At 39.2% G+C, this 16,952-nt stretch overlaps 1 protein-coding gene across 1 annotated transcript in view; it reads right to left on the bottom strand.

Moving 5' to 3' along the window:
• Positions 1–16,952, bottom strand: part of CNTN1 (contactin 1) — a 254,857-nt gene that overhangs the window by 70,343 nt on the left and 167,562 nt on the right. The window contains exons 14-17 of the mRNA XM_044996278.1: positions 15,742–15,862; positions 9,276–9,434; positions 7,803–7,952; positions 3,690–3,760 (exon numbers count right to left, since the gene is read on the bottom strand). Of these exons, the coding sequence (XP_044852213.1) occupies positions 3,690–3,760; positions 7,803–7,952; positions 9,276–9,434; positions 15,742–15,862 (501 nt within the window). The remainder of the gene's footprint in view (positions 1–3,689; positions 3,761–7,802; positions 7,953–9,275; positions 9,435–15,741; positions 15,863–16,952) is intronic.

The following is a 16,952-nucleotide window of genomic DNA, read 5'->3' as shown; positions in this document are numbered from 1 at the left end:
AATAGTTTTAAATGGAATGGGAAGAAAACACAAATTCTATTTTATGGAGGATTTTGAGATTCTGAAATTTGTTTTAATTCTGAAACATGGAAAGACTGCCATGCTTCGTTTTTTTATTCCCTATCTTGGGTTACCATTGTTAGCTGTTAGCATGTACTGTATCTTCATTCTTGTAGCATTTCAGATATAATAAACCAGGACCAGATGGGATCTTCATTCCTTCATCTTCCCCCAAATGGGAAAGAGAAAGTGTGAGACTGCATTCTCCACAGGTAGGTTATTTTAAGAACTTTAGTAATATATCACTTCACTTCTCGACTCCTTTTCCTGTGTACTTGGGGTTGGAAGTGCCCATGATTCTTCACCACTTCTTCCAGTCCATAGCACAGATTTGTAGGTCAGAGTTCCAGTCCTTTTCGCTTCAAACTACTCTTGACAGTATTTCCTTTGTATTCTCAGTCTTCCACATTCTTTCTTGCTGTCCCCTTGTTGCTTCCACTTTCTTTGCTACTCATTCTTCTCCCATTCTTATTATATGTCCACCCCACCTCACACATGCACTCTCTAGTCTATCTATCACTGGAAGTCCCAAATTCATCATCCCCCTTATTTCTTCCATGCCCCCTCTGTTTACCATCTGCTTGCTGCCATTCTCCTCCGTATATTATTTTCTACTACTTGTATCTTCTTTTTTTCCAACTTCGTAAGACCCACCATTTCCAAACCATAGAGCAGGCAGGGACAAACACATGCAGCATACACTTTTCCTTTCAGTTTGTTGCTTAATCTCTGGTCCCTCAGTACTCCTGCCACCGTTTTTCACATTGGGTTCTTCCTTTCGATTCTACAGATCTCTCCGATGGCACTAAGTGTACTTCCCAAGTACACAAATTTTCTTCTGTTCCTGAAGCGTCAATCAACAGCTCTTCTTCCACCTTCTCTACTTTCATAATTTTAGGGTTTTTTGTGTTTACCTTCAAACACAGATGCTCACTCTGATATCATAATGTCTAGTTCCTCTTTTGCGGTCAGCCAAAAGGGCCAGATAGTCAGCATAAATGTCACGTTGAAATAAATAACTATACATTGCTGAACGCCATGCAATATCCTCCAATTATAGTCCTCAAACGAGAATGGGAAAGGGAATTAACCATGCTATCCATGAAGAGAAATGGAGAAAGGCTATGGCCAAAAAGACCACTTCTAGTCCTCTACCTCTGCAGTTCCTTTAAACGAAGATCTCAGAGAGCTCTGGCGGGATCCCTGAATATCTCATGCAAACTGAGATTATGAATCAGAAAATGCTGTAGGTGTTGGCAGCCACATAACCTGTCTCGTATTCTGTTTTCATGCCATTAAGAAAGAAATTATTGGAATAGCATAAGCAAATGAGTGTACATTTTTGGGAACAAATACCCTTATCTGAGTCAATCTGTGCTGTGTCAGGTGTGCATAGTAAATCTAACCTTAATAGAAAAAAACCCTTGATAGTTATGCTAGTGGAAAGTTGGATATTCCTGAGAAGCAGAAACTCCGCCTACTTAGTTTGAATGGTTAAATGAACTACCCATTACAGAACTGCTGGAAAAACTGACATTAGCTAAGTGAAATAATTGGAATATAAATCTATTTGGGGCCATTAGAAAAAACTAAATGATCTTAGACTTCAGATCTTGCATTAGTCACTATCCTCCTGGTTATAATTTTTTTTTAAATTTAGTCATAGCTGGCAATTATAAAAGTCTCCCTGATGCCAAGACTGCCATGAATACAGGTCTTTACATGTAGTGCAATGTGTATCATTCTTAATCTTTCTCGGAGACAACAATGTGTATGTCAATATTTTAAAGCTACTCTGTCTTGCTCAACTGTGCATTGCATGTGTTTTTATTTGATTCTCTTTATTCAAAGAACAATTAAAAACAAAATGAAAATAATAGGAGTGGCATATTGTCTAAATGACTGTTTACTGGCATTGAGAAAGATACCTTGAAAACCTATTTTTTACAGAATGTTGAAGTTTCCTTTTTTTAAACATAAAGCTCTTGTCTCCGAGTCAGTTCATGCCCATGCATTTCTACTGTAGCAGATACAATTGAAAATACAGTTGAAAATATTTTGACCTGAAGCAAAAAAACCCTTCTCCCAAATTTGTGGTTGGTTACAACTGTCACGGTTGACATACTCCTCCCAAGGGGTTCAGTAACTCTAAAATACAGCATTCCACATACACACACACACAGACAGGTGCAATATGCATACTTTTTGAAACAAACCTGTATTTTCTTAAAGGAGCATCCTTACTAGGACAATAAAGTAGATGCTTTCAGTCCTAAGTAGGCTTTATGTACTGATTAATCAAAGAGAAAGTATTCTTAGTGGTAGAGGTACATACAGTCTGAGCTACATCTGATGTATCAACCATTCCTAAAGAAACAAAGGATATATTTTCTACTCTCCAAGTGAGTAGAGGGGCCAACGACAGCAAGATAACTTTGGTTACTTTTTAAAAGTATAATATTGTGGCCTCTGATTGCTGGAGGCAAGTATAAACTTCCACAACTCTTTCTTTTACCATGTATCAAGGAAGGAACTTCTTTTTCTTTCCCATACTTCATCCTCTGTAGCTTCTCAGCTCTCCTTTCCATCCCATCCATCTTTAGTTTACATATGATCTTGCTCTCCCCTGCTTTCTTATCCTCTTCTGCTCCATTTTTTCCTTCTTCCCATTTTCTTGCCTTTCTTCTCTTCAGTCCCTGTTTTCAACCTTTGCTTCTCTCTCTCTCTGGCTCTCTCTCTCTTTGACCGGGCATTTCCAGAAGGCTTTTTTTTTCCCCCAGTGGGTGGAATTTTCCAAAGAATTGCTCCAGCCCCACAAGGAAAACAGTAATACTACACATTTCTACAGTAGACTTTCTAAAGATAGAATATTATGGAGCCACCACTTATTGTGCCTGTAATTTACAAAAAGCTTTGTTTACTCTGAAGCTTTTCTAACAATCAGTGTCATTCTCCAACTCTGCATTCCACTCCAGTTGCAGGTAGGTGTGTGATGTGAGAAGAATTAAAACTGAAAAGTCTAGCGATGTAGCTGTTAAAACATTTAAGTGAACCTGCTTACTGTTTGGATTGTGGGCTTCAAAAATAGAATAATACTTGATCCAAAGTACAATTTAAGTAAAATCCAAATGCTGCTTTTTGAAGTTCTATAAATTAATCTAGTATCATAGATTCTGCTTCTGTGTTTTAATCTATGCAATATGTGCCCAGGGCATCAGATAGTTGCCTAAAGCTATATTTTATAAAGATGAATAAATAACGACACCTCTACTTTGATATAACGCTGTCCTTGGGAGCCAAAAAAATCTTACTGCGTTATAGGTGAAACCACGTTATATTGAACTTGATTTGATCTGCCAGAGCGCGCAGCCCCACCCCCCCGGAGCGCTGCTTTACCGCGTTATATCTGAATTGGCATTATATCGGGGGAGAGGTGTATCTAAAAGCACACATTTTTCCTTCCTTCTTATATATTTCAAAAGACAAGACTGCAAACTTACTTACTGTGGGCCCAACCCTGCCCTCTCTGCAGTCAATGGCAAAACTTCCACTGACTTCAGTGGGAAGAGGTTCAGATGCTGCATACCCAGCACAGCACATAATCAATTTAGTTTCATGTTGATACTCACCATCCATGTTATTGTCAGCTCTCGGTTACTTCCACCCCCTCCTCCAACATCAGAAGGAGCCACATTAGGAGCTGTAATAACAGAAAAGACAAGCAACATTTTCTCAGACTTCAGAGCTCTCATTCAATAAAGAGCCATTAATTACTTTTTTCTTTTTACTAGCAGTGCCAATGAGCCCATATGGCCCACACAATTACAGTAATGATAGCCTGTAATAGCTGTGAGAGTCTGTGGTTTTGCCAAGACTAACGTATAGCTTTTGCCACAGGAAAAGTGCCAGTTCTCTCCACTTATGGTAACTAGGCACGGCTGGTAATAACTCTTTCCTGATTTTATCCATGTTCACTTTACTTTTTAAATTGGATATTCAGAAACTGCACACGCCCTTCATAGATCTGAGGAAAAAAGCATTTTATTATTTTTAACTCTGCTCACTCTGTGGTCTTTAGAGACTTATGCCTCCATTCAACAAAGACTTAAACACATGCTTCATTTTACACACTCTTTGAATAGCCCACTGACATCAATGGATCTATTCACTATACATAGAGTTCAGCACATGGGTAAGTCTCTACAGGACTGGGACCTTAGACCTGTTCTCATTCAGGTCAATGGCAAACTACCATTGATATGAATGGGTGGAGGATCAGGACTTAAGGCTCCAGTACCCAAAGTAAATTAAACTTCTGATTGTATATACTGTATTTTTATGCTTCATTTAGAAATCTGCACAGGAAGTTCCCACTGTTTCCATTATAATTTGCTTCTTTATTTTCACTTGTGTGACAATGACAGCCCTCAATTCCCACTGAATATAGTTGGGGTAAAAGTTAGGTAGTTCCTAAGGTGTGCAGGCTCCCTCCTCCCAAGGAACTGGTAAGGAAGGTTCCTTGAAACTCATCTCTGCCATGGTGACTACAAAACACTTTCCGAAAGATAGGCAATTGGTAGTCCTTATCAAACTAAAAATGATAATTTTGTTGGAAGAAAATGAAACTCAAAAACTAGCATTGAGATGACTGTAAGTTTGAAAGATCAAGCAGCCCAAATCATACTGGCAGCATCTGACACCCACTTTGTGCTCACTTAGCACAGGTGTAAATGGCCACCCAAAGTGCAGAGCAAGAGATGACTGGGGGCAATATATTTATCATGACAACTCAAGTAAATGGAGAAGTGCCCAGCCTTCATTTTCCCAATATTAATTGGTTTCAGAGACTTCTTACTGAATTTTAGTGTCTAGTAGCTAAAATATATATAGCTAGTCTTCTAATAGGAAAATCCCAAGAAGTCATTATGTAACTTAAGTGGTACTAAACAAAATAAACAGATTTTAATTTAAACTTATCTTAATTACATGTACAACAAGCATTCAGTTAAAAGCAGCCATTAAAATGAAAGCCATATGCACATGGAAGAAAGAGTGAAGGTTCAGAGCTGTTTGTGCCACTGACAATTGTCAGATACCACAGTTAAACTTATGCAATGTGTTATCCATTACTCAGATGGCACAGCAGATTAGTAGCAATGTTTGATCCTGTGTCATATTGAGCAGCTGCTCTTTATAATCAGATAATCAAAATATTCTAGCATTGGTTCCAAGCTGTGCAATGAAAATACCTAATACCTTAGGGGTCCTATTCAACACACATTGAACTGAAAAGCCACACATAGTGTCTTGCTCCCATATTAGCCTGAGATTCTTGGCAGGAAATTCAGATGGGGGATGGCACCAGTTCTCTCTAATAAGTGCCAACTCATGATAAGAAATACACTTTCTCCAGTACAGGGGATCCTATCCATTAACACTTTAGTGCATTACACTCTTCAGTTTGTATTCTAAGAAGCATGCAAGATTGATGCCATAAAACTTCTATAAATGCCTGAATTAACAGTCTGTTTAGATTCACCAAAAGTGCCAGTCATAACCTGCCACAGGCAGAAATGCTGCTCCTAGTTGTCCTCCATTCTGCCTGGGCAGCAAGACAACCAACTAAATCTTCCAAAGATATTAAAGACCTGATGCAAAAGGGGAGGGCATGTCATTCTTTAAGTTGGGGAGGAGACTGAAAGAAGTTTCATGAACCCAGCATAAGGCTATTAATATATGTAAAGTATCACAATCCCTCTACATGTGAGAGTTGTTTCCACCCTCCCTTCAAAACAGCAGAAAAATACTAATAGTATGCCAGCACTCCATGATGCAACTGCATATTTCTTTTTTAGGAAACATATGATGCTAATAGCCAAGTTTATTGGAAATAATTTCCTTTCACTTTGGTTTTACAGTGGTGTGGATTTTTCTTTCCTGTCTCCATTAACCTGACGAATCAATGCTTCCTTAATCCTTAACATTCTAATTTTTAAAAGACTAAAGGTGATTATGCTTTTTATTATTCTAGCAAAATTTGCAGTGAATAAACATTTAATCTATTTACCAAATAGATATTTCAAGCCCGAGTAATGGGACAGCAGCCTTCTAAAATTAATAAAGAACAGGGCTGCGAACTGGAGCTAGTGTTTGTTAAGGTGGATAAAGTGACATGTAAGTCTGGTTGGATATAGACCTTTTTGCAGTGATGCATTACCTCTAAAAGCACTGCTGTTATCTCCTTCAGACAGTCAAAACAGACTATGTTATCTTGAATGATATATTCAGCATCTAATTCTTCATTTGAGAGAATTTATTTTATGATGTACCTGTCCCAGCCTACAGGATATGCTTAACTGTGCTCCGAAATCTTAACATTAAGCAATTAGACAGACTGGGGCATGTGCTGTGTTGGATAATGTCATGCCTTTGACACTGCATTAGAAGGCACAAGACCAAACCTTCAATCATAGGGAAGTGGCGTTATCCAGTACAACACACATGCTGGCATGTCTTATGATTAGAATACAGCACGCTAAGAAACAAATGAACATTTGCTGATTTAAAAAAAAAGTATATATTCTTCCTGCACAAAAACAATTAATTTAAAACATACTGTAGAGGATCTCTGAAAGGCAGGAGAAGAAAACATCCCCAATGAATGCAATTTCATGCTATTTTTCTCTTCTTTGTTAATTTATTTTTTTCTACATGAATAAAAGAGTAAGTCATTCTATATGATGTCTGTGTTTCTTGGAGAACAACCTAGGATACAAGTGTCAGAGCTATAAGACAAGTCTGTTCAGGTAATCTCTCACTACTACTGGACAACAACTAATGTACTGCAATAGGGCCTCCTTCCCTGTCAAGAATTTCCCTCTAGCCACCAGTAACAACTGGGAATGACTTTTAGCCTCTCATTCTCTATTTCTGAATTTATTACTGGACCAAGAAGTACTGGGTAATCAGACCAATGGGGCCCAGTGATTCATGTTGGCTGTGGGTTGAAAGTCTATATTCCAGTAGTCTGAAATCCTACCCTTCTTTCTGTAACTGATATTAGGCTGACCCAGGGATGGGGGCATAAAACCTTGGGCCGGCAGCTCAGACAGGAGGGCTGGTTTGGTTTAAAAGTAGTGCTGCTGGAACAAGTAGTCACACCATCACTGGAGACAACAGGAAGAGACCAGTCTGAGAGCACTGAAAGAGCCAACAGGAATACAAGGCCAAGCCAGATTGTAGAGGAAACCTGAACAGCCGGGAAATGGTCTTGTGCATTGAAGCCAGTTCTCTAGAGGACGTGATGAGATGAGCTCAGTAACTGGACATGTGTCTGTGGATAAACTCATTGTAGGAAGTGTGTCTTTAAAACACACAGATACCATTAAATGGTCTAAGCTCCCAATGCAAGAGATTTGTTAGTCTGATGCAAATGAAAGACCATAAAATCTTCTCCAGACTTTGGGATCATGGCTAGCCATGGTAGTGAGCTAGTAAAAAACAGCAGTCACCAAAGACAGTGTAAATTTATCATTTGGTGTCAAGACAGCTCATTTTGTTGCCTTCTTTGCGGTTAGCACACTAGGATATCTGATAATTATTCACTACAGTTAATTACAACTAGTTATACCATTCTATTTGGATTTTTGCACTCTGCCTCTACCAAAATTAATGAAAATGTAGAAAAATAAAAAAGAACATTTAAGCATTTTAAGATATCGTGACAATTTGTGTCTACATACCAGCTCCTTCTGTTCTAATTCTTTGTGATGGCATACTAGGTTCTCCTGTCCCCAAAGTATTCATTGCTGTTATCCGGAATTCATACTCCATCCATGGGATTAAATCAATCACCTTTGCGGTCTCCATATTTCCTTCAATGTTTGGGGGATCTAAATAAAACAAGAGACTGCTTAGAAAGGAGCATTTTGCAGTGAGCTGAAAGGATAATCTGGTTATAGTTTCTGTAGTTTACCCCCCTCTCTGTTTGTAATCAGCCACCTAGACGAATACTACATTATAAAACAGGATCTCTCTTTTATACAAGGAGTTCTGGAAGAGAATGAGAAATTGAAATCTATGAGATTATCTGGGATAAACTTTTACAAGATCACAAATTGCAATTGCAAGTGGACGAGTGGTGGAGGTAGCCTTAATAATTGCATACTGAACCTTGTGACATCTGGATATTTCTCCTATAGAAAAATGCACTGAGAAAGCTGGAACGCAACTACATTTCATGTAACAATATGATGCTTTTGAAGCTCATAATCCTTGAATTTCACTCATAGTTATGAAAGTTAAATACAAAGTTGACTAAGTGCCATCTATGGGTTAGCCAGGCATAGATAGAAAGATCTGTCAACTATCCAGGAATGGAACATACAATATGATTAGAAGTTAGCGCCTTGGTTTGGAGGAAGCTGAGGGATTTGAAAGGTCCCTAGCTGGGAGGGGAGTCAATGTTGAATGAGTTTGTGGGTGAACTGGTGGATGTGTGTGGTGGGAAGGGGAATGGCAAGGTAAGACAAATATACTAATATTTATTGTTAAAATAATATACAACAACAAATACTACTATACATTCCAGAATAGGCCTGGTCCTGCAATGCTTGCACTCCCACTGATAATGGGATTTAGGGGTCAATAAAGCTGGGTATGTTTCTAAAGCATCTATCACTGTGGTATCAAAGCATAACTTAGATGAAAAGTAATAATTGAACTATTAAAATTCTACAATATTTGACAGTCAGAAGATCAATTTGTGGTGAACTAATTCTCAAGGAAAAGATTGTAGATGTTCCATTTGATTAAAGGAGTGTGATTAGGCATAACAAAAGGAATGAAATGTTAATTCTGTAGACCATACGGCAATATTACCCAGAATAAATTATTCAAAAATTAAATGTGCTGAGTGGGAAAGAAATATTTTCATGGTTGAGAATCTGCACTACTTACTTGTTGGGCAGAATCTCTGCATGTGATTGGCTCATTAACTGCCAGAATTTAGAAGGGTTTAAGAAAAGCAGATTTTCTGATGAAATGTATTTTGGCATTAAATATTTTCTAAAGAATAAGGCCATGATCCTGGAAAGGCTTATGTACTCAACTTCACACATTATTAGTCATCCAGAAAGGAATGTATAAAATTAAGCACATGTAAGATGAGTCAAAAGTTATTCTATTGATTTTATTAGTTCTAATATTACCCTTACCTGTTTTGGCATCTTTCCACTCCTCAGAAAGAAAAGTCTTTGACTGGATAGTGTACTTTGAAATAGGGCTATGATTGTCTGTCCCACGACTCCAAGTAAGTGTTACAGAAGTGTCTTTAATATCTTCTATTCTCAAACCCCCAGGGGGACCTGGAGGACCTGAAAAGCACATTTGGCAATTTACAGATTAAATTATACTTTTAAAAAGAAAGGGTTTCCTAACTAATGTATTACAATCTATTTAACCATTATATAAGATTTCTATTCTCACATTTCCTTAAGAACTGCTTGAAGAATGGGCAATACAATCATGTCTTTATAATCTTCATAAAATGATTTAGCTGATTTCTGCATTTGCATCTAAAAGATACTAAGAGTTATAGCTATTAATGATCCTTTCTAAATTCCACCTAAAACTTGGATGGTCTTATCCCAAAACAACAGACTCATGAACTGAGGACATAATAATAGTATTTGCTAAAGTGAACAGCATTTTTTTCCAAGCCTACATTTTACAGGTTACTTACTGTTATTATGAAAGCACTCCTTTACTCCCCCAATTGGTTCATAAAACTCAAGCAACGTAAGATACGTGTGTTGTGCCATGCCTTACTCAACTCCAAGAAGAGAACTGCATGGCTGCCTGGAACATACAGGTCAACAACCACAGGTGACTAGGATTCTTAGCAGTCTAGACTAGAGTGAAACAGAGGACAGTGATGCAACGTGTATGTGTATTTATGTGTAGGAATCTTGATCTGTAAAAGACACTATGAAAGTCAGAAGTCCATGCGAAAAATAAACTCCTTGCCCGATAGCTCTGTGATCATCAGCTTTGGCACCTGTTTGTGAATTTTGCTTGCGGGTCATTTCACACAATTTATTTTATCCTGCTTGCAGTTGCCTTGGACATTAGGATCAAATTACAAGAAAAAAATCAGTGAAGTAAGAAAAGCAGAGGCAATGCATTACAATCGCTAAAATTAGACTTGCTGATTCCCTTTCCATGATTAACAGCTTGTCAAATCTCATCTATGATTCAATTAATTACTCCAACAATCTTTCAGTAGATTACAGCAAATGTAACTGAACATGTCACATGGTATCTTCAGAAGAATAAGGGGACTAGTCTCTCTTTACTGTGCAGACCTGGAAACTACCAGGCTCCTAGCAAATGCAGTGATAGCCTCTTTATAATTTATTTTGATTTGAAAACAAGAGAAATCTCATAAATAAACCAATTATTGACCAATTTTAACAAAGACACAGAAATAACTTATGATATTACAGACCTGAATCTAACCTCTCACTAATCACTCAGAAATAAAATGCCTGCTGTATGCTGATGACTTCATCATACTATCACCTATGGAAGAAGATCTCCAGAGAAATGGACATCTTCTACAAACCTACTACAAGACATGGGACCTACCTGGAAAAAATAAAAATCAAGATATTTCAGAAAAAAACCCTAAACAAACCCCAGTACCATCCAGTGGCACCGAAACCACGAGAGAGAGAGAGAGAGAGAGAGAAAATGAGTCTGCTCTACAGCCTTAGCTAACAGGCAGTTGGCTTTTAGCTCATACAGTAGAGGATCATGCACTAAACTCCAGAGGCCCCAGATTTGATCCCGCCCACCAACGACCGGGGTCTGTTGGCGTTACGTTAAGTTAGATATAATAAATGCAGGAGAGAGCTTCAGACTGGCCACCAAGGAATTGTGGGTATTCTGTGTCATTAAGGTACTGCACGAAAGATACCACTCCCCAGGAAAATTATAGCTAATTTTTTTCACCAGCATGATCCAATTTCTGTATGAAAGTGAAATCTGGGGTCCAACTTCAGCAACTGATTACACTGACTGGGATAAAACCCTTAACAGAAACTCTACTTTTGAAGTTCTACAAACAAATACTCCACATGCATAGGAACTCCAGGAACAACAGGGTTTGGTCCTGCTTTGAGCAGGGGGTTGGACTAGATGACCTCCTGAGGTCCCTTCCAACCCTGAGATTCTATGATTCTATGAACAGCTTCACACCAGATCTGGGTCATTTCCCTCTGCTAACCAACATACACCAAAGAATATTTAGTGACCTCTCCGCCAAAGAAGTACTCACTCACTCTTCTGCAAAGTACAAGAGTATTTAGAACTTGTCCCATATGAAAACGCAATCCGCTCCTATAGATCATTGCTCCCTGGTCTCAAAAACTTTCCCCCCAGGCCTGTGGAGAAAACAATACTAACCCAATCTGAAAAGTACTCAGGAAGCTAGGCCAGAATATAAAATAACAATATATGAGTAATTGGGAAGAACAAATTAAAACTAGGAACAAGCTAAACTGATACAAATCATAGCACAGAAATATTATGCTAGCAGAGTCTCCCCAAATTCAGAAGCAGGGATCATAAGGTGGAAATTGGAAGGCTCAAGGCAAAGTCTAAACCCACAGACGAGTGACTGTGTAGTCAAGAGTGTGACAAATGAGAGACTGAGATAGGGAGACTTTCTACGCCTGTGTCTCAGACACAAGGAAATGTGAAAAAGATATTTCCTTAAATTATCAGGAATCTTAAAAGATACTTCATCATAAAGTGCTGCAGAAAAAAACTGTGTCTGACTGACTTTGGGAGAAAGGGAAGAGATGACAGAGATAGAATCACATCTTACAACATAGCAACCTGCCACCAAATCAGGGGTGACATATTGGCCCACTGCAGTCCCATTTACTTCAGCAGGGCCAGGATTTCATTCTAGCACTGGACAGTAATGACAAATAGACACAGGGGATCTATCTATGGTACTTTTGTGGTTCCATTACTGGAGCATCCGAGTGCCTCATAATCTCTGATGTGTTGATATCAAAAGCCCCCAAACAGTGTGAAGCCCCATTCTGGGTGGATTGTACCCACCTATGACAGATGCCTAAGAGGGCTGTCTTTTTCTTCCACTTGAGCAATATTTGTACATCTTCTCATGCTTATAAAATCTCATTGACTTGAACTTAATATATGCACTGCTTGACAGACACCTTAATTTTTTTTTTTAATGTAATGGTTGAGACAACAGCATTTTTTCTAAGAATTCTTCCTGTTCCACAGCTTTCTTTAACACAGAGCTTAAAATAGCAATCTAAAAATATTTTAAGTACAGTAATTGTTTCTTTTTAAACTGAGTCAGCAATGGTTTCATAAATATAGGGTCCTTTAAACAGAATCTGGAAAGAATATTTTGTTTTGAAGAACTTTTTCCCCATCCTAAAACTGCTTACATATGTTATTTTATTTTTAAAAATTGTATTTATCTTCTATTTTATAATTACTGTATGTTGTTGCCTTTGAAAGTTTACACCTTATAACTAAAATAATAATGTCCTTGAAAGAAACATTCTCATTTATAGAATGATGTGCTTTTGTAAATCTCACTCGGTGCCCATCTGTATCTTGAGGTGCTTAAATACCTATGTAAATCTGGCCCTAAATGAATACTACAGCAGTAAGCCTGAACAAAATAAGCTAATAAGAACTATCAAACATCTCCAGTAAAATGGCAGGCAAATTTTCCAAACCCCACACAGAACTGAATACAGTTTTTTCCTATATACCTTGAAAACTTAATATACAATTAAAAACAAAACCTCTTTTGTGCCTCTCTATTAGCTATTGAAATTAAACTCCATTATTTGGAAACTATGACAACTATTTTTCCTTTTTGACATTCTCCATGGCTTATAGCTCAACTTGGGGGAACAAACTTTAGCTCTGCTTTTGATTTGGCAAAGATTCATTTTCATTGGGCCAAAATGTTTAGGGCAGTGAACAGTCTAGGTTATCAGAAACTGTCATCAGTTGTATGCTGCGAGAAATACAACATGGTCACCAAAATAATGTATTCATGTTATACCCAGTCTCTCTTACTCCCAGAAAGCAGAAGTGAAGCTGGAAGGGACAAATATTTTTGCTATACTGATTTGATATCTCATCCTAAAACATATGCAGGGTCCTTAGGGCTCAGGTCCATGATCTCTGTCTGTCACTTGTAAAAGCCAAGAGTAAAGTGCTAACCCATTTGGATCAATGGATCCCTTAGGGTGAGCACAGCACTAGATAGCCAGTCTTCAACTTTTGTTAAAAGTCCATCTCTTGACATCAAAGACATACCTTGAACCATCCTTTCCCAGAGACGGTGACTGAAAAGGTCATCAGCTGAATAAGTTCAGAGTTTCTTGTTCCTGACTGTCATGGCCCTGTTTGTGAAGACTGATGCCAAACAACTCTTCTTACTGGTACTGCTAGATCTATCACCTGCTTTTAATATGAGTGATCACAATGTTCTGCTAGCCCAACTGCAAAGAGTGAGCTGGACAGGATTGTTCTACAGTGGTTCCATTTGTTTTTATGGAACTCTTTCAATCAGTGGTGCTGGGAGAAGATGCATCTGCCCCAAGGCCCTCTTCTTTGGTACCTTTTATGGGGTGCTTTTGTCACCTGTGTGATTCAGTGTTAAACCATTCAGATAACTGATTCAATGGTATGGTCTTCAGAACACTGTAAAACCCCTACTGACATCATCATATCTCCTGATCACCTCAGCAGTTCCACTATCCTAACTGTGATGTCAGAAGGGATGCAACATTAATCCAGATAAATGGATGTACTGTTTGTGGGAAAGGGAAAACATTTAGAGGCGATTCCATGTACAGTGGCTTTTGTTGTAATACTTCACCTATGAGACATGTATACTATTTCACCTGGCTCTGTATTACCACTGATCTGTGGACTGTTTTATCGTCACGCTTCTCCACTGACACTGTAGTGGCAACGCCACTTTCATCACATTGACCAGACATGGCTCGGTGTTCAGCACCATCTGCTAAGTGTTGAGCACTCCCAGAGTCCTGCTGATGTCAAGGGGTCGGGGGGGGGGGGGAACCACGCAATCCTGTAGAACCTGTACACCGAATGCAACATTGGTGGTCGTGTCTTTCATAGTCTTTCACTATGTGAATGGTAATAATTCTACTCCCCACATACTGGGTTTGCAGGAGAAATATATCCAACAGGATATTCTCTTATTTTAAAAAAAGTGTTGCCTACTATTTTCGTTATATTAAGCCATATAAATGGACTATTCCTTTCCTTCCAAAGGAATCTTCTGTAATGTCAGTATATTCATCCAATTGAAATTATATCTACTCTACTCAGGGCTGTCCCTAAGGGAGGTGTGGGGCCCCGGCTCCGCCCAGGACCCAACCCAACTCCACTCCTTCCCCCAAGGCCCCACCCTGCCTCCTCCCATCCCCGCCCAGTTCCGCCCCCTCCCCCGAGCAGCTGTGCCCTCGCTCCTCTCCCCACCTCCCCAGCACCTCCTGATGCCGTGAAACATCTGATCCACAGCAGGCGGTAGGCACTGAAAGGGAGGGGAAGGCACTGGTCGGCGGGGCCCACCAGCAGGAAGGAAGCGCTGAGGGAGAGGGAAGTTCTGGTAGAGGGGCTCCTCCTTGCCCCCCCGCCTGCCTGCCGCTCGCCTCCCCATTCTCCTCCTCACCCCGCTCGCCTGCGTGCGGGGCCCCTCAAAGCACGGGGCCTGGAGGGTCACCCTGATTCACTGTACCAAGGGACAGCTCTGACTCTACTGTTACAGTGTCAATAGAAACTTCATTTACTGTTACTGACCAAAGGAAATTGAATTAAAGAAGTTACAACAATGTTAAAACTTACCAGACTCTAAAAATGAAGGAAATTCAGAATCAAGGCATAAACTGTCCTTTAACTACCATACTGCTGTCTAACATACCTGGTAAGTGGGGCAAAACATACTGCCTGTGCTGCCCCATGCATCAGGTACGTCACTTTTGAAATACTGACATTCCAGAGCATCAGCACTTCAGAGATGCTGTTGCTGTCGGCAATACTTAGGGAGAGAGGGATGAGTTAATGATGGAGTGATAGCCTTCACTCCAAATTTCCTTGGTTCAATCATTTAAACATCAGCAGGACTTTTATTGTAATGTTTTGTTTCATGCACAATATACAACTCAGTGAAGCATTATGAATGGCTGTTTCAGAATGCAGTAGACAAACAGGAATGACATCATTTCCTCACTCTATTTTGAAAAGTTTTGTTATATAAAAGTGGACGCCAAATTAAGTTGTCTAAAAAATATTATATCGGGAAAAATACATGATAATGAATCTTTATTCTTATACAGGAAATGCATTAGAAGCACACTGGATATACTAACAGAACACACACATTTAAATATCTTCCACAATAACAATCATGAGTAGATTGTAAGGTGTTCAAATATTAATTTTAATTTTAATCTAATTTTAATCCCCATCAATTCTTGATGAGAAATAAAATTGTTTTAATGAAGAAAAAACAACAACTCCCACCACTCTGCTAACCTACATGAGAGAGAGCAAAATGTCTAATTATTTTAGCTTGAAAAATCTTACCTCTTACAACTAGGTCAGCTGAAGCTGAGGAGTTGTCAACAATTGTCTGTGCTGTGCACGTGTATCTTCCAGCATGCTGCAGCTGCACATTTTTAATACGCATTTCACCATTGTTCTTTATCTGTTACAAAAATCATATCATTTAGATTAATAATTTTCTTTATTTGGAATACACACACACACACACACACCCCCCTCTATCATTTGATATACAGTGATTGTCACTCATGACTAACAAGTGCTCACTTTCAGGACAGAAATGAGACGATTAAATCCCTCAAAGAAATGCTTGATTTATTTATATTGTAGCAGTGGAAACTACTCAGTATTTCTTGAAAAGTTGCTTTTTAATAGAGCTGAAAATCCAAATGTTCTGAAACTAAAAACTTTTTCACTAGCCAGTACTGCACTTTGTGCACATGTACCACTGCGACATGAAAACACTGGTTTACAATAGTTTTAGCCTAGAATTTTGCATGATTCACTTTTAAGTTATTTTCCAATATTACTTAAATTATTGTGGAATTAAGCATAGATATAGAAAAAACCCAGTAGTGGATAACACCACAATCTATATCCATGTCAGAAAAGATCTGCCCCATATATTGGCCCAGATCAGGCCCCAGAAATATACGTATGGATCAGCTGCCTCCATGGCACTATCTTCTGCCTCCCTGGGATGCCACAAGGAGAGGACAAGCCTGTTCAAGACCTAGAGGCTACACTGCCCTCTCAATAGCATCACATTTGGCTAAAGATCTTCAACTCCAGGCTGTATCACCTTTACATGGATACCCACCTTTACATGGAAACCCTCCATACTGGGAGCCGGCACCCAGTGGGGGCTGCGCTGATGGACCAGCAGGGGGAGTGGCCGGCTCATGCACTACATCTTCACCCCGCCACCAGCTTTGCACACCCACCCGCATAGTCGGCCACTGGACCCCACACTTACCACTGGTGGGTGAATGGCTGGCAAGCAGGGATCTGGCCAGCAGCAGGACCCGCCAGTACTGATGTGGGGGAAATAGAAAATATGGGACAATTTGCCTGTTTTTAAGAAAAAGTCAGGACACCTACAGGGGGGCCTAAACACAGGACTGTCCCTTTAAAAACGGGACATCTGGTCACCCTTTGTTTCCTACTAACATACAATAGAACCTGTATACAGGTAACAGTCATATGGTGTATAAAGCAACACACATCTATGA

The sequence above is a fragment of the Mauremys mutica genome, chromosome 1, assembly GCF_020497125.1.
Source record: "Mauremys mutica isolate MM-2020 ecotype Southern chromosome 1, ASM2049712v1, whole genome shotgun sequence".
In the NCBI taxonomy this organism is placed as follows: Eukaryota; Metazoa; Chordata; order Testudines; family Geoemydidae; genus Mauremys; species Mauremys mutica.
The sequence above is the reverse complement of the archived record's forward strand: the minus strand, read 5'-3'. Positions and strand labels throughout refer to the sequence as shown.